The sequence below is a fragment of the Montipora capricornis genome, chromosome 2 (assembly GCF_036669925.1).
Source record: "Montipora capricornis isolate CH-2021 chromosome 2, ASM3666992v2, whole genome shotgun sequence".
NCBI classification, from domain to species: Eukaryota; Metazoa; Cnidaria; class Anthozoa; order Scleractinia; family Acroporidae; genus Montipora; species Montipora capricornis.
The window spans coordinates 901,819-925,805 of NC_090884.1; the positions used below are offsets into that span (position 1 = coordinate 901,819).

Consider the following 23,987-nt stretch of genomic DNA (forward strand, 5'->3'; position numbering starts at 1 on the left):
TGTGGAATATATGCGCTACCTGATTTTATCCGTACCACTGAGTTAACAGGTTTTAAAATGAGAATTCAGGGCCGCATTTTGTATAGCCGCTTTTCTTTTTAATGAATGAATGTTTCTTTAAATATTTTATCTTTAGTTATAGACCGTATTCATAAATGGCGGTCAAGAAATTACTCTTTTGTCTTTGTGCTAATCATCCTAACTAGCCTCACTTTGGAACAATTTTTTTTTAAATTTTGCTCGTGTTTACGAGGCTAGTTAGGATGATTAGCATAAAGACAAAAGAATAATGACTTAGCCGCCATTTATCATGATACGGTCTATGTCTCCGTATATACTAGTATTATATGGAGGAGAGTGTTTTACTGGGAACTAAACCACTCGTAGATTCCATACGCCACTACATCCGGGACCCGAGTGGCGTATTTTCCGTATGTCACCTTTGTGAGTGTCGTATCGTTCACTGACGTCACGACTCCCGCCTTTTTTATGAAGCCCAGCCGTATTTGTAAAACTTGACTACTTTGAAACACAATAAAATCGGAAACATTCAATATTTAGTCTCCATATAATAAAAAGAACATTACACGTTGGCTCGAAGATATGAATATTGCCACTCGAACATAAAATTCATATCTTCTCGCCACCGTGTAATATCCTCTATGTATTTTAGTTGTAAATGTGATGTCTCGAGAATATTAGCTCTTTTAGTTATTCTGAAATTCGAGATGAAATAGATTATGCATGCATGCATGCATGTATGTATGTTAACCTTTGGAAGGGCGCGTGCGCACAGTCACTTTGTAATGTGCGACTTCAGTGCTTACCATATGACAGATAAAATGAATTTTCCCTTGAATATATAAGCAAACAAATTCTTACGCTAAATTGACAAGGGCGGTTTGGAGCTGTGAGTAGGCGTGGGATTTGTCTCATATGGTTTAGGGGCCGACATATCCCTCCCTCAATGCCGTACCGGGAGGCAAGGTCGGTAGCAGAAAGCAGCGAAGAGCCAACTGCGTCCAAAAGCGATCGCACGGGCCGAAATCCCGGGATGACTCGTTTGGTACGACGCTCCAGCGCCGGTGTCTGGAGGTACTGCGTTTTTCTCTCTTGACTCTCCGATACCTAGCCTACCAAAAAAGCTTAAGATGCTGGTTTTTACAAGCAATTGACATTTGATTTGAACAGATTCTACAGGCATAAACGTAAGGTAAGAACCGTGCGTGTCTGGTCTTCTCGAGACAGAGGTGAGAGATGGTTTCATGCAGACTGGGACGCCTAAAATGCTCTGTTGTAAACATGGCGGTTCAAGAGTGAAGTTGTCTCTCTGGCCTTTCTGTGGACGAATTCCAGCACCTACCGATACAATTTGGGCAAGTTTTGAAAGCTAAGAACTTCAATCGATGCGGTATTTTGCCGGTAGGACTGGGTGACCCGACACGTATAAGAAATCTATGAAATGAGATTCGGGGATTTTCCCTTGTCATGGAATGGCAGGATTACCCAGAATTCTTTTTGGGCATGACCCAGGTAACTTGAGAAGCACGAGACTGGCGCGCGGCCGGAGGAAAGAGTGAGAAGGAAATTTCTAGCCAGATACTAAGGAGTAGCCCTGGTGTGTACTGTTAACTTAGACTTTTGATTTTTGAACAAGTTTTTATCGTAGAGAATTAGCGACGATAAGTGCTTTTTTTGGTCCTTATGCTGGTAGCAAAAAATCTGGCCTTTCCTAAGTTCTTGTCAAAGGAATGGTATAATGTATTTGAGAGAATACTGACCTTTATATTGGAATATTACTAAAGTCAAACTCTACATCTCTTTGCAATAAGCACATTCAAGATTTCCTCATATTACTGTATAGAAGTCTCTTTTTTATGATCATGTTCGTGGTACTGTATATGAAATATAACCGAGTTTTCTCGCCGTTCTTTTCGTCATGATCTTAGCGGAAATGATTACAGTTTGGTTCCCCAATAGAGTGGTTTTCAATTGAGTGTCGAAAGTAATTAGTGGATTACTTTGGTTTATGATTACTTCACTCAGTGATTGGTTCAAAGTTTTCGCGCCAGGTTTTCAACCGATCAGAAGTGAAACCAAAACCAATCGTGGCTCCCGCGTGCACTTTTTCCCGCGCTTTGTGTCGGCTACGTGTAATTACTTCGAGTTTTGTTTGGTTTACTGGATTGTCTCCGTTCTTTTTGATTGGTCAAAGTAATTACTTTGGTTTTGGTTTTACGACACTCATTTGAAAACCGCTCTAATGGCACAACAACCAGTTATGGTCTTAAAGCTGTGCAATAAACGCTAGTGATTCCTTGGACTGGAGGAAGTTGAAGTTGTTGACAATTTCTAGTTATAATGTTTGTCCCAATCCCGCCCTCTAATTAATAAGAACAATAATAATGTATATTTCTGGGTACATGTATCGATTATATTCATTAAAATAGGCAGTGGGTAGCGACCACATAGACTCTGGTCGATCCACTTGATCACACAAGTCACACAACTCTCTATTTAGGGGTAGATTTCGCTCTTGTCACTTTGCTCATCTGTCCTATCTCCATCTGCGCTTCCAAATGCAGTTTTAACGGCATGATGAGACTGAAAACCCCTCTTCAAAGCACTATGAGCGAGGAGAGGCACATACTCAACATACCTAAGAACAAGAATTTGAATATTGCCAATGTAGTTTTCGAATTTTCCCGTCGTAAAGGGAGATGTCTCGCCCTTTCATGTAGTCACATTTACAGTTTATCATACACTAGTCTAATATACACTTATATCGGTAGTACCAAAGGTTGACAAATAAACAACAAAGTTACTGAATAGGTAGCGTTTTTTCATGCTTGGATTTATGAAACTTTTCCCTGGAAAACATGGGCACTTGCAGAGGCTCGGGTCTTCGGCGCTCGTTTCACTACGCCTTCCTGTGTGTACCAAACCGAAAAGGCGTGAATAAACCAGAGAAGCTAAGAAGATGACATGTGTAAAATAAATAAATGACAATACCTTCCTCGCGATCTCTGATTTTTAAAGTGAAAAGCACTGGGAGCGAGCTCGCGTTTATACGCGTTTATACGTCTTCGACAGACTTCGGAAGACTTCGGACGTCTTCGGAAATCTTCGGAAATGATCGTGCCGTCTTCAAAAATCCCAGCACTCCCAGGATAGAAATCTCACGCGTATATCTCAGAAAAAGTTCCACACTTCCACACTGTCAAACTTCCACACTTCCACACTGCCAAACTTCTATGCACTAATTATTTGTGAGTAAATTTCTCGCATTTGCATTCCTTTCTGATGACGCGTTCTGTGCTCTTCTACCTGAAGTAAAAGCCGTTTCTTGTAGTCCCTGGTGCAACTTCTCACATTCCATATGTATAGATTGTGTTTCATAAAAAGAAGATAGCAATGGTAAATACAGCAAAAAACTATATAGAAAACTATATAGAGTTTTCAATTTCAATTTAAAGAAACGTTAGTGCTTACATCGCTACATCAGTGAGCCTATGTCAAGGACGAATGGTGGCATAAAGCTTCCCCTTGTTGTAAACTAAAGTGCTTTATCGTGAACAATATATGACACTGCACGAACATATTGTTGTACATTAAAATTTTGACGACTGATTGACAAATTAATGGTATACGGTATACCGTTTAAAAAGCTTGGTTTCGCTACTTTCGAGATGTCACTACTTGCGGGGGTGGGGGGGGGGGGGGTCGCTACTTTCCGGATTTACAGGGGGCCACAAAACGTTGACGTTAATTTCGGGGGCTCGTTACTAAAGGAACTTTACTGTATTATCACTTCTTTTGCTCATAACTGTGGTGTCGGGTAAATTTTTCAGGTAGAACCAAGCATTTCAACCATAATATGGATAGTCCGTAGCGTACTACCACAATGCAAGTAAAAAAGGATCTATAAAGCTGCCAGACAGTGTGTAATGTGTAATGAGCTTCTGACACAATTGTCACGCCATCACGCCCCTGGCCTAAATTGGACAGCGGTGTACATGAAGTACCTGCTTAATTAGGTACTTCGTGTACTTACCATATTATATGCCACCGAAATAAGAGACACAATGAAATGTATCAAAGGTAAAAGCCGGTTTTCCAGTGCTGATGAAAGTAAATCAGTGCTAGTATAATTGTCAAGATCCTTATATTGGATGAATGGAAGTATTTTTGAGAAGGTGCAAGAATGAATTCTGCCTCGGGCTGGTGCGAAATGTAGGTGCCATTTATACAGCTGATTTAATATTAATTTCACTGACGAGCCACGGAGCCCACTGTAGTGATACTGCTTCAAAAATGGCCCTGTATTCTATAGTTGCAACTTGCAAAATTGCTCTCGACTGGATGAAAAGTGAAAGATAGTTTTTCATATTTCAGGAGAAGGAGTGGTTGAGGTCCTTCTACTACGACGTAGAAAAAGGTCTTCGTCAAAATGAGAGTGATGCTGAATTCGTTGAAGTTTGCTTGCACTCGTTACGGCAAATCAAGCGTGCGATTATGAATGAACTACAGGCTCCCACATCCTCGAACTGGCTTCCTTTCGATCAAAAAGTCATACCACTTAATACGTTGCTAAAAGAACACCCCAGTGTGTTTGGAGGTTGCATTGTTTCCAAGGCATCACCTGTGGAGAGCTTTTTAGGTAAATGAAATAAATTGGAATGAAGCTTTCTGAAATGTTTAACCCATTGACTCCTGGGGGTTCCCCATTGACGAGTAAAATCGTCTGGCATTAGACAGAGTATTTAATACTAAGATTGGCCGGTTTAGTGGTGAATGGCTTACAAAAAATTCTGTGGAGTGGATTCAGAGCCACCTTAAATAATTGAAAACTTAGGATAGCTCTGAATCCGCTCCACAGAATTTTTTGAAACTTTGTAGAGAGTTTCATCTTGGCCTGATGATCACTTCTGTGCAATAAAAAAATAGCATCACCTAGTTAATTTTTGAGATATGAGCAACTAAATCCAAAATATAGTGTGTTTTTGCAAGGCTTTCCTGTTGCCGTGGTCACTTGTTATGTCACAGAAATGACTGCATCTTGTTCAGCAATAATTATGTTGTTTCATGTGGTACCATAACATTGCTGTTACGTGATAAAGTGTTGTAGTGTCAATCCTGCTAATAATAAGGTCTCTTGAAAGTGTTGAAACTGGTTTCAGCCACCTTAAATGGTACAAAATCCAAGATCACGGCTTACTCCATCTGCAGCTTTACTGTAGCTCAAGCCGTGGCTTATCATGGCTTATGGGTTTTGGGCTGTACTTTATATCTTGGCCATGACTTACTTTGAAGGTGAAATTTGATTGTATACATGAAGTCTAGTGTTGTCCGCGGTTTGCGTGAAGTCGTGAACAGCTCCTGCACATGCGCTTTTCTTTATATTATAGCCTGGACTTTCTACTTGCTGTTGTTCATTGTCCTGAGAAAAATGGTGAGCACGAGCATTGAATCACGCAAAGAAAAAGATCGGACCAGTTGGCCTTATACAAGTGGTTTAAATTTGATTTGTGACCTAGGTTGTAACCCTGTTGTCAAAATGCCATATATTCTCATTGGATACTTGACTTTCAAACCCAAGTCTTTCATGGGATCTGCGGTCACAGGGACTTTGTTTGTGGAAGACAACCTTGGTGCAATTGCCTGTGAGGTAAGTATCAATACTTTGCTAATGCATGAAGTACTGTAACCATGGCAATATTTCTCATCCTTTCCTCATACAGCCGAGCATTGATTATCAATTGAGACAATTTAATTTCTCAAACATTTCAGTCACTGATATCCATCATTCACTCCTTTATATCACTTTTTATAAAACAACTAGGATAGTATGCACACTCTCATTGGCCAATAGCTGTGTTTAGATGAGAGTATGGAAACACGGCTGTGACATCACACGAATTTGGATTATTCTGTGTAGGTTGGTATGCTGCAGTATTGTTCCTTCAAGTTCCATGCTACAACCTGGCCTCTCTTCATGTCTGTGTCTCAAATGCACTTTAGGATAGTCTGACTCGAGACAAAACAAAACAAAACAAACAAACAAACAAAAAAACAGTCATTGGAGCAATAGACCTTATTATTTTGTATTCTCAGTATTGGACTGCAACTACAATTCATGACAAAATTGTTGAAATATTGACCATTTCTACCCCCTATGCCCACATTTCTTCTATCTTGTAGCCTTCTTAGGAGTCCAATTTGCCCCCTTCCTCCCCAAACACTGTTGTAGCGGGATATTTACCGGTAGGTACAAATAGACAACATTGAATGGGGGAGCATTTAGAGCATGATTCAAATTATAGGGTTAATTTACACTAAAAAAGAACTGTTATAAACACAATGTGTCAACTAATTTTGTTGCTACTAATGCAGGGGCATCTTTTCAAATGCAAATACTCTGTAATATATTCCCCTGCATTAGTCTCTATTGCAAGATAGTTCCAGTCCAATACTGAGAATGTGAATATGATCTATTGTAGTTTCCACATGGTCATTGCAATCGCCATGATTGCGGAGAAAATGATCACCTCTTTTCCTGAACCCGATTGCACAGTTTTCATAATAGAAGTCTATACTGTGCCACTGATCAGTGTTGCTGCAAAAGGTGCAATTCATTTCGAATGCTGTTGGAGAGTGGTTTCCATACTTCAAACTTTTTCTTCAGTGTTCACAGGGATTGTAGCAATCATGAGGAAACCGTGATTTAGAAAGTCTTTTTCTTTTTATGGTTTCTTTACTTAAACTGTTCATTTTTCTGTAGATTGTAAACCCTGTTAAACAACATGTTGACAAGCTGGTTTTGATCCCTGAATGGAATTATGTTCCCTCAAGTTTTTTGACATCTTTTCACCAGTCCAAATTGTCTACATGCATGGGTAAGTGGTAGCAAATCACTTTTTCATTGGTTTCTTCATGCTGGTTCCATTAGCCATGCCTGCTTGGTTCTACAAGGCTTTTTTAACTTGAAGTACAAATCAAAGTCTGTTCTAAATAAAGCAAAAAAACCTACAACATTAATAAAGTTGCGGAATTACACTGTACACTGTCATTGTGTTTTATGTATTCACTGACAGACAAAAGAGTTGTGATTAATTTAAGCATGCATTAGAGTTGTATAAAGACAGAATAATTAAATCTATAAATAACAGAACTGTACTTTCAATGGAATTGTACATAATGTTCAGTCAAATTGTATGTACAATTAAATAAATCAAATAATAAGTTTCTGAGGCTTACTGTTGTTCTTTTCAATAATTTCAATGTTTTAGACAGGTCCTCAAATCCGAAAGCTGTGGGTTCAGGTTACCTTGAGGTCATTGGGGAATGTGCACCAATTTTGGTGGGATCAAGGAATAAACACAGTGAAAAGCCACTTGACTTCTTCACGATCCAAGATTTTCAGCGGGATAGAAGGCAAAGAGCAAATTCCTTAGTCTAGGGCTTGTTGAATGACCTTCATTTTATCGGAAATTTTGTTTTCTTTACTTTCATAATAATATTGTCTTTTCTCTCTTTCAGCTCTATTTCTACATGTAGCTGGAACATCTGTGGAAGCATTTTTGCCTTGAGTCCAGTACACAGGTAATGTGTATTCCAGTGTGGCATGGTGGTTGCACAGTTTCTGTCACAGCTGTATAATATAACACCTGTCAGATTGTTTCCGGACTGTCAGATTGTTTCCGGACTCTAAATTTTTCGTTTATTACACAAGTTTGACCGTCAAAGTTGTGTATTAAACAACTTTGACGGTCAAACTTGTGTAATACACAACTTTGACGGTCAAACTTGTGTATTACACAACTTTGACCGTCACTTTTGGCGGTCAAAGTTGTGTAATACACAAGTTTGACCGTCAAACTTGTGTATTAAACAACTTTGACGGTCAAACTTGTGTAATACACAACTTTGACACATGAGCTCACGGCGACAATTTTTGGACACCGCCATTGCGAAAAAAAAAGTATTGAGGTGAAAAACAAACTCGCAGTTTGCTCTATCTAACAGAAAATGCTTTTGCAGGACTTTCCTTTGCCTGGTCTATTCGACCCGGCATGGATAAGGCATTAACTTTTCATTTTTGAGGAGATAATCCGCTCTGAGTCATCCGTCCAGTCGGAGTGTTAGTCATTCCGACGATCCCAGCTTTAAGGCAAGTGCGTAAATTCCTCAAATAACAACGTCAAAAGTGAAAAAAAAGATCAACAACAACTGATGTACCAATGCAACAGAAAACGAGAGCGTCAAAGGATGTCACCTAATTTGCGAAAACTACCTCGTTCCGTGCAAAAAAAAAAGAGAAACGAACAAACAGCGAGTTACCTATCTACATGTAGTTGCTCGCAGGCGAGCGTGAGACAAAACAAAACATTCAAATTTTGAAGTCAACGCTCGACAAAATCATTTTCGTATAAGCCCTTTCGTAATGAAAGGGACCATCTAAACAGCAACATTATTTTTAAAACAACTTGTTTTTTATTCGCTGCAGCAAACTACAGCGACACTACATACACTAGGGAGTCGTTGTTCGTTTTCGGTCAGTTCAGACCATCCGAAAAAATGAAGCTGTCAATCACAGATTTGTTTACAAAGAGAGAGCTCGGCTCGTGCAAATCTTTCCAACCTTATAAGTATGCGATCAAATGAGAAAAGTTTTGCTTAAACGAAAAAAAGGCAATTGCTTAAAGAAGTAAGATCATATAATTGAGATAACGGTGTGAAAAAGGTGGTAATTAAAAACGAACGCGGTGAGCAAAGTGAATTCAGTGAATTCGACTTTGAATTCGTCTTTTTGACAGCAGAATTGAAGACGAGTGAAAACGTTTGAGTGATAAACATGAAAGGAAAATTTTGGCAAGAAACTTTAGACTCGGTTTGTTTTTGTGTCTTTTTTTTTTTTTTTTTTAATTGAAGGAACATTTACGCTTATTTTAGCTTTACTTTAATACAAGCAATCAGCTCATCCAATTTACTGCGGCTAAAATTTTATTTTTAGTCGCAAGTTAGTCATGGAATATACGCATCAAGGATCGCATGGGCAACATTAAATTTTACCTTTTGGCGTGGATAGAAAAAGGCATAGCGTAGCCAAATAAGTAACGGTCGTATCAATAAAAGAGAGGAATTTCGGTAAAAAAACAAAGCGAAGACGAGTTAAGGGTCCATACGCACTAGGCTGAAGAAATTTGTTTGGCTCAACAAAAATTGTCTCCGCTAAATTTTCAATTTGCTAATCGTGGCCGCACTTGAAAACGCTCCTAACAAAAATTTGAAGTTTGATAAGGCTTGACAAAATTTGATGAGGAAAAAAATCACTGTGCACACTTGTAGGACGGAAATGATGACAGCTTTTTTCGCAAAATAAGCAAACATTTGCCCACTGCGTACGAGCTCAAAACCAGTCGCATCGCAGTATGATCTGGGTGACTAAACACTCTCTCATGATTTAAAAGCTCCATCGGAGATCAGTTAATGAGCCTTTTACTGAAATTAAAATACAATCGTTCAGTTCAGGCGTACAAAATGCGTAACAAGAGCCCCAGGTATGATCGTATACCATACGTTAAGAGTTGTCTCACCACAACAGCCGTCACTTTATTGCCAAACTACCCTAAATGTATTATAGGGCATAAGCACGACAGCTACTGGTGGATTCATGCATTTTCTTCAATACTGAGATTTGGACAGTTTCGATAGTGACTAGACAGGCCGACTTTAGCGCCAAAAACTACGATCTCATTATATATGGCGATGTTTTTACGCGGGAAAAATGTTGATCTTACTTGTGCTTCTAGCGGTAAATTAAGGGAAATACCGAAGAAAAAAGGTTTTGCCGGATCCTCTGGGTTTGAGGCAATAAACAGTTGTTTACCTAAAAAGGATCTCACCTCTGACCAGCTTCGCATCATCAGAGGCATCATGCGGTACTTGTTTTCGATTGCAGCTGTATGAACGAGAAACCTCGCCAATTTGACTTGAAGGTTGTTTTATAGTATGCATCTTTTTTTGGGGAGCTTCGCAAGTTGATCTCACCCAAGGATCAACGAGTAAAGCGCTATCACTTTCTTAAGTGGGAAATGAGCTCAAACTAGCGAACCAAGCGGGCCTTTGCAAGGAAAACTATTGCCAGATCTTGATTGACAAGTCGGGTAACATTAATCACGTGATTTGAAGTTTCCGGATATTTTAGATATTAATTAAGAAGTGAACGCTTGAGGCGGGAGGGGGTAATTGATTTTAAAAAGAAAACTTTGTAGCTTTAAAAAAAATTCCTCGACATTCCTTTGAGAAATGCTTTTGTTTTTTATCATTCACGAGCTGGTTTGGAGGAGGAAAGGAGGAGGGAGGGTTAGCGGAAAATTTGGAGTTGCCTGGTTTTTTGGGGGTGTTGAGGGGTGTTCAGAAGGGTCTTTGAGGGATTTTAGAGAATGAAAATGGAAATGAAAATACCCAGATATATTCTTAAAAACATTTTCTAGATATTTGTACCCTAATCCTCACTGAAATGTCTTTCTTTCTGTTGTTAGACCGCCGAAGTCATAGATTTTCGCAGTCAGAAGAGATCAATGTGTGTTTCAATGGTAGCCGTCATAGAAAGTGGTAGAGGAGATGCGACTTTCTGATAACCTCTGAAGTTGCAGACGAGGCAGGCACTCAGGCAGACAGAATGTGTGCACCACCCAACTTTGACATAAAATATAAGGGCTCTGTCACGGCACTAATCAATACTCATTATTATGTTAATTGCGACGAAGGCCTTTAATTATGCGCAGCTTAGTCCATGAAAACAGGCAATGCGCTCGGGGGTTTTCAAGAGTTTTTGACAGGCATACTAAGTTCTAAGTTAACAGTTGCACCCAGTTTGGACGGAAAAGCTGTAAAAGTGCCGTGACAGAGCCCTTATATTTTATGTCAAAGTTGGGTGGTGCACACATTCTGTCTGCTTGAGTGCCTTATTAATATCTAAAATATCCGGAAACTTCAAATCACTTGATTAATGTTACCCGACTTGTCAATCAAGATCTGGCAATAGTTTTCCTTGCAAAGGCCCGCTTGGTTCGCTAGTTTGAGCTCATTTCCCACTTAAGAAAGTGATAGCGCTTTACTCGTTGATCCTTGGGTGAGATCAACTTGCGAAGCTCCCCAAAAAAAGATGCATACTATAAAACAACCTTCAAGTCAAATTGGCGAGGTTTCTCGTTCATACAGCTGCAATCGAAAACAAGTACCGCATGATGCCTCTGATGATGCGAAGCTGGTCAGAGGTGAGATCCTTTTTAGGTAAACAACTGTTTATTGCCTCAAACCCAGAGGATCCGGCAAAACCTATTTTCTTCGGTATTTCCCTTAATTTACCGCTAGAAGCACAAGTAAGATCAACATTTTTCCCGCGTAAAAACATCGCCATATATAATGAGATCGTAGTTTTTGGCGCTAAAGTCGGCCTGTCTAGTCACTATCGAAACTGTCCAAATCTCAGTATTGAAGAAAATGCATGAATCCACCAGTAGCTGTCGTGCTTATGCCCTATAATACATTTAGGGTAGTTTGGCAATAAAGTGACGGCTGTTGTGGTGAGACAACTCTTAACGTATGGTATACGATCATACCTGGGGCTCTTGTTACGCATTTTGTACGCCTGAACTGAACGATTGTATTTTAATTTCAGTAAAAGGCTCATTAACTGATCTCCGATGGAGCTTTTAAATCATGAGTGAGTGTTTGGTCGCCCAGATCATACTGCGGTGCAACTGGTTTTGAGCTCGTACGCAGTGGGCAAATGTTTGCTTATTTTGCGAAAAAATCTGTCATCATTTCCGTCCTACGAGTGTGCACAGTGATTTTTTTCCTCACCAAATTTTGTCAAGCCTTATCAAACTTCAAATTTTTGTTAGGAGTGTTTTCAAGTGCGGCCACGATTAGCAAATTGAAAATTTAGCGGAGACAATTTTTGTTGAGCCAAACAAATTTCTTTAGCCTAGTGCGTATGGGCCCTTAACTCGTCTTCGCTTTGTTTTTTTACCGAAACTCCTCTCTTTTATTGATACGACCTTTACTTATTTGGCTACGCTATGCCTTTTTCTATCCACGCCAAAAGGTAAAATTTAATGTTGCCCATGCGATCCTTGATGCGTATATTCCATGACTAACTTGCGACTAAAAATAAAATTTTAGCCGCAGTAAATTGGATGAGCTGATTGCTTGTATTAAAGTAAAGCTAAAATAAGCGTAAATGTTCCTTCAATTGAAAAAAAAAAAAAAGACACAGAAACAAACCGAGTCTAAAGTTTCTTGCCAAAATTTTCCTTTCATGTTTATCACTCAAACCTTTACACTCGTCTTCAATTCTGCTGTCAAAAAGACGAATTCAAAGTCGAATTCACTGAATTCACTTTGCTCACCGCGTTCGTTTTTAATTACCACCTTTTTCACACCGTTATCTCAATTATATGATCTTACTTCTTTAAGCAATTGCCTTTTTTTTGTTTAAGCAAAACTTTTCTCATTTGATCGCATACTTAAAAGGTTGGAAAGATTTGCACGAGCCGAGCTCTCTCTTTGTAAACAAATCTGTGATTGACAGCTTCATTTTTTGGGATGGTCTGAACTGACCGAAAACGAACAACGACTCCCTAGTGTATGTAGTGTCGCTGTAGTTTGCTGCAGCGAATAAAAAACAAGTTGTTTTAAAAATAATGTTGCTGTTTAGATGGTCCCTTTCATTACGAAAGGGCTTATACGAAAATGATTTTGTCGAGCGTTGACTTCAAAATTTGCATGTTTTGTTTTGTCTCACGCTCGCCTGCGAGCAACTACATGTAGATAGGTAACTCGCTGTTTGTTCGTTTCTTTTTTTTTTTTGCACGGAACGAGGTAGTTTTCGCTAATTAGGTGACATCCTTTGACGCTCTCGTTTTCTGTTGCATTGGTACATCAGTTGTTGCTGATCTTTTTTTTCACTTTTGACGTTGTTATTTGAGGAATTTACGCACTTGCCTTAAAGCTGGCATCGTCGGAATGACTAACACTCCGACTGGACGGATGACTCAGAGCGGATTATCTCCTCAAAAATGAAAAGTTAATGCCTTATCCTTGCCGGGTCGAATAGACCAGGCAAAGGAAAGTCCTGCAAAAGCATTTTCTGTTAGATAGAGCAAACTGCGAGTTTGTTTTTCACCTCAGTATTTTTTTTCGCAATGGCGGCGTCCAAAAATTGTCGCCGTGAGCTCATGTGTCAAAGTTGTGTATTAAACAAGTTTGACGGTCAAAATTGTTTAATACACAACTTTGACGGTCAAACTTGTGTATTACACAACTTTGACCGCCAAAAGTGACGGTCAAAGTTGTGTAATACACAAGTTTGACCGTCAAAGTTGTGTATTACACAAGTTTGACCGTCAAAGTTGTTTAATACACAACTTTGACGGTCAAACTTGTGTAATAAACGAAAAATTTAGAGTCCGGAAACAATCTGACAGTCCGGAAACAATCTGACAGGTGTTAATATGTAGTTTTCCATTTTTGCTTTCTCAACAGCATGAGTGTTGGTAAACCATTCTTTTTTATCAAACTTTGCTGTCAAGACACAAATCTTACTACTGTGGTGGTAGTACAGGTACTGCACATGTAGTTTTGGAAGTCTTTTTCTTTGCTCATTTAAGTTTTCAATTATTTAACTTACAGTACTTCAATGCTTATTAATCTTGAAGAAATCAGATTATTTACAAGGGTCGACGGATACAGTCATGAAAGTTTTATGGGTAACAGGCAGGTATAAAAGGTCGGACTGGATCAACTTGAATTGACATAAAAAAAATGATAAGCCCTCTAGAAATCACCCTAGCCCTAACCTTGATGAAATCGGGGCAAACATCGAATAGTTTTGGTTTGCAAAACCATTTTTCTCGGGATCGAAGGTGAGCAATCTGATTTGATCTGGTCTGCCTTTTTTACCTGCCTGCCGGTAACCGCTTGGAGACAAACAAAAATAAAGGAACAAAATGAATGAATTCATGAGTGACTAAACAGACAAGTCAATGAATAGGAAATGATTCTGTAGATTATTAAAAAAGCAAGATATTTAAGTTCAACTGGGTTGTCATGTTTTGAAAATGGTATCAGGTGCAATACAGAAGTAAATAAAGAAGTGCAGATAGCTAGAGCACTTCAACTAGAATTACATTTTAATTAATAGGTCATGGGTTCAACTCCCACTAGGCCTGAATTTTTCAGTCTTTCCTTTCATTGCTTTGTTAGGTAACGTATTCTGCAATGATCTGAGATTTTATCATGATTCTCATTGCAATAGTCTGTCTTTCATGTTAACTTCTCTTCGGGTTCGGCTTTAGATATGCAGTTTCACATCAAGGGTCACATTGGGCATTGTGATTATCAAAATTTAATCCACTTTGTGATCTTCTGTTTTATTAGCATAACTGCAAACTGTCACTTAAAATGGGATTGAAATTTTAGACTGTTGGTCTAATGTTCGAATGCCTGCATACTGTAACACTTTGGAGAATTTATTGTTAAAGCTGACGTTTAATCCGATTTGGGGAAAGTAAACTTTTCTTCAAGCATACAGAAGCTTGGCTTACATTAAATTCTTATTTTGTTGATTTTTTCTCAGGGTGAACAGTTGATGGTCTGGCATAAGTTCTTGCAAATTGATGAGTCATACATTTTCACAAAGCTGAGAGAAACCACAATGAATAAGGTACTATGAGTGATGAAAATTAATGGATTACAGAACCAGAAGAGTCACAAACTTTGCTTGGTTGAAAAGTATGATTCCTTATCTTACAAAATTAGGGAACAAGGAATGAAAGGAAAATTCTTGCAGCAACTCGCCATTCAGACTTCCAAAACTATCAATCTGGTTTATCATTGAGAGTATCAAGAAGTGAAAAACGGCCATACGGAGAGGAAAAGGTGATGTGTACTAAAGTGTATTGTCCCATGTTTTGTCTTCAATGTACATACAAATTGTTTTGTTCACTTTGTTCATCCTTTGTTCATTCACTTGTCTTTCAATTGGCTTGGTGGTAATTCTGTCTGTCCATTTGCCGGTTCACCAATCTAGATAGTCAGTGGGTCACTTGCATTCAGGCTGCCAATTAGTCTGTATCTCTCTGCCGGTTTATAATTTTAATTAATCAAATTATTGGTATTTTTGTTAATTTGCTAGTATATCCATCTGTCTGTTACCCAGTTTGTTGTAATGTTAGTCAAGTACATGTAGTATTCCATTGAGTCTGTCAGGCCATGTGTTTGTCCTCTTATCAACAAGGCAGTTGGTTTGACAGAAAATCAAGCAGTGAGTCAGTATCACATTAGGAAAGGAAAGGAACTTTATTTAAGTGTCTAGTCGTTCTAGCACTGGAGCGCTAATTGGGAAACACTGTAAACTGAAATGAACAATGCATGAAAGTAAATCAAGTCAAATGTCGGTTTTTGAGGAGAGGGGAAACCGGAGTACGCGGAGAAAACCTCTCAGTGCAGAGTAGAGAACCAACCCACATATGATGCCAAGTCTGGGAATCGAACCCGGGCCACATTGGTGGGAGGCAAGTGCTCTCACTACTAAGGCCACCCCTGCACCCCGTACAAGTCACATTAAACCAGTCCTTTTGCTATAAATTATCCAGTTAATGGAGCAATCAATATCAACAAAGTGCTTTATTTTTTTTATTGCACTTTTTCAGAGTGAATCAAAACGCCTAAAAACTGATAAAGAGGAGGATGATTTGAACCAAAGAGACACTTTAGAGAATCTAGAAACAGCCCCTCTAACTAGGGAAGTGTGCCACAAGCAAGACGCAATAATGGAGCTAAAACCAAAAGTACCTACCAACATGTCCTACACGGTAAGTGTCTAGTAAAGTTTAAGGCAATAATACAACATTCATTTCAGTATGGGGCAAAACTGATATCCTTGTCTAGCGTTCTTTATTGTTTATTTTTTTGCAGGGTGTTGTCACAAAATGTGTTAAACCTGAAGCTGGAGTTTATGAACTTGATGGGAAAATAAGGTTCTTTTACATCAATTAAGTCTTTCCAGCTTTGCTTTGTTTTAAATAGTTCTTTTAGTGTTTTGATTCATCAAGCTATTACTTGTCTACTCCAAATCTTTTTTATTTTCATATAAAAATGTGCTCATGTGTAATTGGAATAATTTAGTTTCCTTGTGATATAGTTGGGTGTGGACGCAGTCTTTGTCCTGTATAAGCTGCGAAAGCTGCATAAGGCTTTCCGTTCCACTGTGTTGAAATAAAAGAGTGTTGTTGGAACCACCTGTTCATTTTTGATATTGTTTGTATTTACTTCAGATTGTATGTCAATCACCAGCCCTGCTCTAACCTTGCACGTGGCTTACGTGTAGGTGCAGAGTTGACTGTTCACAATGTCCATTTATGCAGGAAAGGAAAGGTCAGTGCTTTATAACTAAACACAACACCAAAAGGCCAGAGTATAGAAAGGAAAAAGTCAATTCAGAAATACTATAATGTTTAATACCAACAAGTGCCGTAAACCAAAATAAGCTTTGAGGAATTATTGTTTTACAGACATGGACAATCAAATCAACATTAACCATAATGCAATGTTAGAACACAATGCACAAATTATGGTCAGAATATGTCGTGCATGCTGGATAAACCTTTTTTCTATTTGTGCTATTAAAACTGGATTGTGTTTTAAAATGGTTGATCCTACGTGAAGACATTCATACATACGTAGTAATGCCAAATCATATAAACTGTAAATCACAAATAAAATTCCACACTTGATTGAAAAGTGCTCAAGAGCATTAAATACAGTGAGCAGTGTTGCAACCTTTCCGAAATTTCTTTTTTCCTTGCAGAGGGTTCTTGGTTTAAGTTGTTGCACTCAAAGCACTGTACGTATCGTGAAGTTCTCACCTTTGGTGTCACCTTGGAAGGTAAGACAGAATAAAAATGTGCAATTGGGATAATTACTTGGCTCAAAGAGGAGTTTTTGTTTGAAAGGATAACAGTTTATTTTTTCATTCTTTGTTATTTACTACAATGTTTGGAACACAAAGATTACGAAGCAAAGTGAAGATTGACATGTATACCAAGCCAGTAAAAGATTACCAAAACATTAACATTGTGCAATGACCAAAGTAGTTATGTGATTTGGAATTGGTTACTGTCTGCGTTTTGTTACAGTTCTGATTCCAGGAAAGAACAACGTTGAACAATAATAGCATGGCATCTGACAGGATGCGGCGATGCGGATCCGCATAATTCACTGAAATCCGCATCTTCCGCATAATTCCGATATTTTCCGCATAATTCCGATATTTTCCGCAAAAAACAGAAGAAATATCTGATATTAGTGATAAAGCAGCTCCTTAACATCCTCAAAAACATAAAAGCCGAAGAAATTGACTGTTTTGAAACGCTTATTTTCCTGAACATTGGGACATTCCATTTTTTATCCGCACCCGCCCTATGGAAGGCATTTTTTTAAGTGTCAAGAAGGACCCTGTCGGAATCTGGATTTTCTGCACCAGGGTCGGGGCGCGGAATCGGCTGCCTTTGTTCTATACAAAAACAGGCCTGTCGGAATCAAGCTTCAGAGTAGAAGGGGCCTGTCGGAGTCTAACTTCAGAGGTGAAAGAGACCTGTCGGAATCTGATTTCAGAGCAGAAGGGACCTGTCGGAAAAATGCCTTCCATAGGGGGGGTGCGGATAAAAATGGAATGTCCCATTGAAGAAAACACACCATTTCGTTCGCAAGATGAAAGTTCGTAAGAAAGATCGTAAGCAGTTTCCGCGCATTTTTTCCGCCAATGAGCCTGGACACTAGTTTTTGTTTCTAAAATGCTTTCCATTGGACGAGAAACAGGTACACTTCAGCAAATGACGTAACTGATAAGAAACTAAGGGCGCGTTCGATTGACCGTATTCCGGAATAGGATTACATGGAATACAAGTTAGAAATCCTTCGTTTTTACGGAGATTCACATTAAAGATGTCGAACACCTGCTATTTTAAACATATCTTTATTATCCTTGTTGCTTCAAAACGCCAGACATACCGTTTTGAATTCATCACTTCACGTATTCTTATTCCGGAATACAGTGAATCAAACGCACTTTAAGTCAGTGATCGAGGGAATGGATCGCGCTCCAAAGGTATTACAATTTTGCTCCATTATCTCCCAATTGAAACAAAATTCATGATGAGAAACAAAATATTTTTTTATCGCTTTATTTATTTTACCAAAAGTTGCGGGAAAATCCCAACTGCTAACCCTTTTATTTCAACGGTGAAAGCTGGTCTCAAATTGATGACTCCTCCATGTAATTTAATCACAAAGAGCTAAAATTCAGTCACAAATGCGATTGTATTGGTTTTAATTTCGATTACGGATTTAACTTAAGCATGTAAATACATTGGACCGGCCTAATTATTAGTTATATAACTTGTTTAAGTTTCCGCATAATCCGGTGTAATATCCGCATAATTAACGCATGTTTCCGCATAACATGGCCAAAAATTTCCGGATAATCTTTAATTTTTTTCCGCATCCTATCGGAAGCCATGTAATAGGGTAGTTTTGAATTGTGCAGCAACAAAAGAATAGGGAATAATTAGCATTTTGTTTTGTTGAAAAAAAGGAAAATGGAAATTATTCCCATGAACCTCGACTCTGTTCTTTTGTTGCTGCACAATTCGAAACTAGCCTATGGGATGATAGAAAAATGTTTGCTTATCGGGGGCGGCGTTAAGCCCTAGGCGGACGATGCCTTCAAGAGAGCAAAGTTGGATTACTATGCTCTTATACTGTAGTCATTTCATCTTCTTTCGTGGGCTCATTCACTCAAAACCCTTTAAGCTAATCCAGCCACCACAAAACCGGAAACTCCACGCCCCTGTGAATAGGATCTGGGTTCGTTAATGTCCACTTTGTTAATTAATGTCAAGGGTTGTGATCTCGACGAGGCCCTCACTTTATAGTCCTTATCCGAGAAGACTTGAAAGTCTAACAATTTGCAGATGTCGTCTCAGTTTTTTCGTAATGTCACAGCTACAATAACTTGGCTTGATATGACGTCACTCGTCCAACATTTTCTATTACATGTTATTTGACTAATGACGTCACTTGAGTTTTGTTGGGTAGCCCTAATTATGCCTGGAGTCTAAGCCAATCAAAAGCAGAGGAATAATTTGAATGAATGATAATCATCCAATAATGTCTTTCGTTTGTTACTTACCTTTGCACATTTGTACAAGAACGTTCTGCATATTTTTCAGCCTTTTAGTCCTTGTGAAAGTCCGTTGGCTTTGTTGGGACAGAATCTAACCCTTGCTGATTATGTAGACTTGCTGGAAATGTGTGACAAAGTTCTAGAGAAATTTTCACCCCTCTACAGGTAATTATCCTTTTTTGAAAGCTGTTTTGGTGTGCCGAGGTTTTGCAATATTTAGCTGTACAGGTTTGTTGCGTTGTTTAAATTAATGGAGATGGACGTTCTCAGTGAAAGAGAGGATCATTCCCGCGTCAGGTATTCTCTGCATTTAGTTTACAAGTATAAGCTTGTATAAGGTATTATTATACCCTTTTAAGCTTGGAGATCGGAAGATCTCTGCCCTATGATCTGACACATCGGAAGATTCTGTTGATCAGATTATCAAGGCGTTATCAAAATGTGGAATGTTCAAGTTTTAGCTCCAAAAAATAGAGAAAACAACCTGAAAAAAGACTTAGTGCATGTAATCCAAGCAAAACATAGTTAATTTATTTATTTAGTAACTTCCATTTAGTGAAATGACATTACAACAAAAAAAAAAAAAAAGAAAAAAAGACACTAAATGAGGGACTAACGTATGGACTCGAAGTCCCAGCGAGGTCAGCCCCCATAGTGTCATCGACCGGGACTTTTCCTCCCTGCATTAGTATCCTTTATTGCAAACAGCTCCTCTCTCGACAATGATTATCCCGTGCGAACAGGTCACTCTCCTAGGGAGAGGACGGGGTCTCGAAAGAGAATATGTTTGTAAACTGTTGATGTTTACTGTGTTTGTTGTTTTCTCAAACAGGACAAGCCAGCTGGTCGCCTATTCTGCCAGGTAAGATCGCAGGCCAACCTGTAGTAGCCAGCCATCGTTTACGACAGCTTCGTAGATCTCAAGGTCTGACTCGATTTTCCGACGCAAACTTTCTCGTTTTCACGTTTCTAACAGATCGAGAGTTGCAAAACAAAACAAAAAAATGTTTCGAAACCATCAAGTAATATTGCAAAGCCGATCTTAAAGTGTTGTTTAAGTTGTCATCGGCCAGTGATGGCTTGAAATTAATGTTATTGTTGAGCAGGTATCTTCTTGTCCTTCTCCAGATGTGCCATTCATCAATTGGGTCTATACATTTTCAACTATAGCAGCTTACTTGTATTTTGTATTGGACAAAATAAGCAATGAGATAATTTTAAGTGGGGCTTAATACATTTTGCGAGCTTACAACCAATGACTGTCGTTGGTTGTAAGCTTAAGTGAGGCTTAAAAGCCCCACTTAAATTTTTTTCATTGTTGGCCAACACATGTTGGGTGACAATGTGGAACTTGAGGTTAAACGCACCGACAAGAATGAATAGCGATGGCCCAATATTATTCAGCATGAAGTGTTAACTTGCCAACATGATGGTAACACAATAGTGGCCAATATTAATATTAGACTTTTTGTATTGACACCGGCTTAACCCCTAACGCGAATAACTCCTGGATAATAAATTTAAGTGAAGGATTTTTTTTGCTCTGAAAAGATAATCTTTTGAAGATCTGCTCTTCCGATAAGCAACTTCAACGGAAATAAGAGATATTTTTGAGCAGTTTGGCTAATTTTGCGAACACAGGAGTTGATGCGTTTCTCACCTACGTTGCAAACTTCATGTAAAAAACCAAGTTGAAAGTTTATGTTAGCATTTTACTGCACGGTTTTGTTTGGATTTCAAAATTCTCAAAACCAGACTCGTTGATAGACGTTCTCACTGTGGTAGTGTAAAGAGGTCTTTATTTGGTGTCTCCGCAGGAAGGAAAACAGAGCCAGGAATGAATCAAGTGTGTTAGAACAGTTACTATCTTACGTAAAAAGTCAGTCTTCTTCAAGCGTTGTTCCTTCGAGAAACATTTACGATGAATTCTTCGAAGTTCCTCACAAATGCAGCCCGAATCAAGCAAATGAGTTGACATTTCCAAGCCTTCCGACAATGAAGGAATTTCTTGATGCAGTACAGGAAAAAATTTCCAATCAACCGTGGCTGAACGGACATTCAAGTCAGACGACACCTCCGACCGATGAGAAACAGGATTGGATGTTCAAGCTTATTAATCAAGATTGTTTCAATCCCCCTTTGGTAAGTCATTACCAAAGATATGACGATGGCGTCTTGATATTAATTTTGCAACAAAAGTCCTGCCCGTCGTGTGTTACAGTATGGACCTCACGTCGTGGACCAATCCTTCATTTACAAGGCAAAACGATTCGTTTTCACTGTTCTTGGTTCTGTCATATTGAGAAAAAATGTTAAAAGCGATTTTGGTGAATACTGGTAACAACCAAGTATTAAATTTGAAACTTATCCAATTTCCACTGTCTTGCTTTTGTCCACAGATTCTTGTCGGTAGTCTGCGAAATTCAACTAAAACTGGCCAATTGCTTTTGTACGACCAAACGGGAGATATCTGCTGTATGGTGGCGCCCACTGATCTGCATACTCAAGGCCACATGTGCGCACGAGAGTGCTGCAAAGGACTATTTCCAGTGGGAAAGGCATCAAGGTGTCCATGTATGCAGACTTGGCATTTGAATGCGTTGATTCAAATCAATAAGTTTGAAGTAGTCATCGAGAAGTTTAAGCCTAGTAATTATTTTCAAGAAAACTTTGCCACAGACACAACTCGCAAGTATCTACAATTTTCGTTTGATAATGTAGACATTTTAGGACCTAAAGACGTGGATAAGAGACTGGATAAAAGAAATTCTGAACTAAAGAAAGAGGAAGGAGAAACTAGCATAAGAAGGGAAGGAATGGATAAAGAACTCGATAATCATACGTTTATGTGTAAGATCTTGTTTATGGTGAGAAATTGTGAGGTTCCCGCACTCCGTAAAGTGAAAGATGAACTATGCTACCCTTGCGGTGTGGAAATAAAGATTGTTGCAGTTCATCGCAGTGAAATTCAAAAAGGCACGGGCAACAGTCATTGCACTACAGAGGAAAATACTTCGTGTTGTTTAACGTCTGGCGTATTTCTTTCAGGTTTTAAGCTCGAAAGTAAAAATGCCGCATTAAAACTTGTAAAGAGAAGTTTGCGTTGGTCGCGAGTCCTTTACCCGGGTTGTTTTTTCGTCATCACAGAAACGGTACCAAATCAAGCAAGCTCGCGCATCTTGAAAAATGGCATCTTGGATTCGTTAATTAATGTGAGCAGTGATATGCAGTTGAATAGAGTATGCTTGTGTGAAAGCTGTGGCCATGCTGGGAAATCAGGGGACGTTGAAAACAATAAAGAAATTGTCCAAGCCCTGAATCAACTGAGGGAAGATTTTTTTAGGAATGATTCATTGTGTTGCGTGGATACTGTTCTTAGTGATAGCTCTCTTCAAAAGGAAACTGCTGCCAAGCAAACAAGGTATCGACTTGAATTTTTATTTGGTAAGCATTGTTCATATCTAGAATGCGAGGCAGTCCCAAGGCTTTCTCTGGCTGGGCGACCTGTGCAAAATAGGCCCTCATCACAAGTCACAAACTATTTGAAAGGGATGTTAAATGATGCATCTTGACGTAACGAAAGATAAGCGAACAAGTAAGAACTGGGTAAGTGCAGTGATTAAGACGGTAGCTCATTCCAAATGAAATTTCTGGCGAATGGCTAGGACCCTAAGTTTAGGCTCTCCCTTCAAAATCCCCCGCCTCTAACCACATAATCCCAGGGGGAAAGTTGATGGTGTCACACAAAGTAATTTGTTATACGTGTATTTATTGCTTGCAGATGTGCTCCCACCGCTCAAGTCAGTTTCCAAGGGGTTGTTGTTAGTAGAGAGCTACGCCAATCGGACATACCTAGTCGGCAGTTACCCAATGGGCTGGTAGAAGTTCCGAAATTTGGCCCAATTAAGGCAACGATGGTTAAAGACCTGCAGCTGGGCTTTGCATTGCTGACAAATAACATCATTCAGCTGAGAGTTAAAGACCTACAATCACCTAACAGCATCTCTGTGTATTTAGATTTGAGGAGAACAAATTACATTTGTGGATTACTACCTGGTTAGTATATTGTCTTATCCAGAAGATGCCATTCTTTCAGCCAACACCAAGAATCACAACCTCTCGGTGGCTCCAAGCTACGCAAAATTTAAAGGCAATATTCGTATCTTAAATTTTCAGAATTGGTGTTGTAAATATTGCAGATACCAATTTAAAAAATAAAAAAAATAAGAGTGCTATATTTAGCAAGGGTGGGGTATCATCATCATGATCATCTTATATACACAGTTGTCCGCATAATGGATAAATAATAAATGTTAATAATAATAATACTAATAATAGTAATAATAGTAATAATAATAATAATACTATTATTATTATTATTATTATTATTATTATTATTATTATTATTTTATACGGAGAGACTAGCAGGTCCATTCTACTTCGAATAAATTATTAATGATTGGTGCTTTCCAAAAGAGACAGTCCCGGTGGTACTTGTCACTTGTCACATATGGAGCAAAATTACTGAATACTGATTGGCTCAGACGGAGGGCATTTTTTCTTAATGACGAGGACACTTTTGGTAATCAAGAGGGCATGATTACTTTCTCCTGATTGGTTAACATTTGCTTATTTGGAGCAAGCGAAGTTACAAGAGAATTTTCTTCCAGATTCTGACTCTGATTAAACTGCTTTTTATCCACGTGTAAAATACAGTTCAATTAAAATTAAG

General features: G+C 38.7%; 1 protein-coding gene across 2 annotated transcripts in view; it reads left to right on the forward strand.

The window, feature by feature from the left end:
• Positions 1-4,046: 4,046 nt before the first annotated feature.
• LOC138038302 (CST complex subunit CTC1-like) overlaps positions 4,047-23,987 on the forward strand; it is a 26,265-nt gene continuing 6,324 nt past the window's right edge. The window contains exons 1-18 of one of the 2 annotated variants that reach the window (XM_068884092.1): positions 4,047-4,233; positions 4,396-4,660; positions 5,538-5,668; positions 6,782-6,896; positions 7,290-7,434; positions 7,540-7,602; positions 13,555-13,633; positions 14,648-14,734; positions 14,830-14,949; positions 15,723-15,884; positions 15,988-16,049; positions 16,347-16,446; positions 16,880-16,957; positions 19,302-19,420; positions 20,088-20,117; positions 21,073-21,397; positions 21,655-22,676; positions 23,037-23,311. In XM_068884092.1, the coding sequence (XP_068740193.1) occupies positions 4,177-4,233; positions 4,396-4,660; positions 5,538-5,668; positions 6,782-6,896; positions 7,290-7,434; positions 7,540-7,602; positions 13,555-13,633; positions 14,648-14,734; positions 14,830-14,949; positions 15,723-15,884; positions 15,988-16,049; positions 16,347-16,446; positions 16,880-16,957; positions 19,302-19,420; positions 20,088-20,117; positions 21,073-21,397; positions 21,655-22,676; positions 23,037-23,311 (3,235 nt within the window). In that variant the 5' untranslated portion in view covers positions 4,047-4,176. Of the gene's footprint in view, positions 4,234-4,395; positions 4,661-5,408; positions 5,669-6,781; positions 6,897-7,289; positions 7,435-7,539; positions 7,603-13,554; positions 13,634-14,647; positions 14,735-14,829; positions 14,950-15,722; positions 15,885-15,987; positions 16,050-16,346; positions 16,447-16,879; positions 16,958-19,301; positions 19,421-20,087; positions 20,118-21,072; positions 21,398-21,654; positions 22,677-23,036; positions 23,312-23,987 lie in introns of both variants that reach the window. The other variant, XM_068884091.1, reaches the window with a different exon arrangement.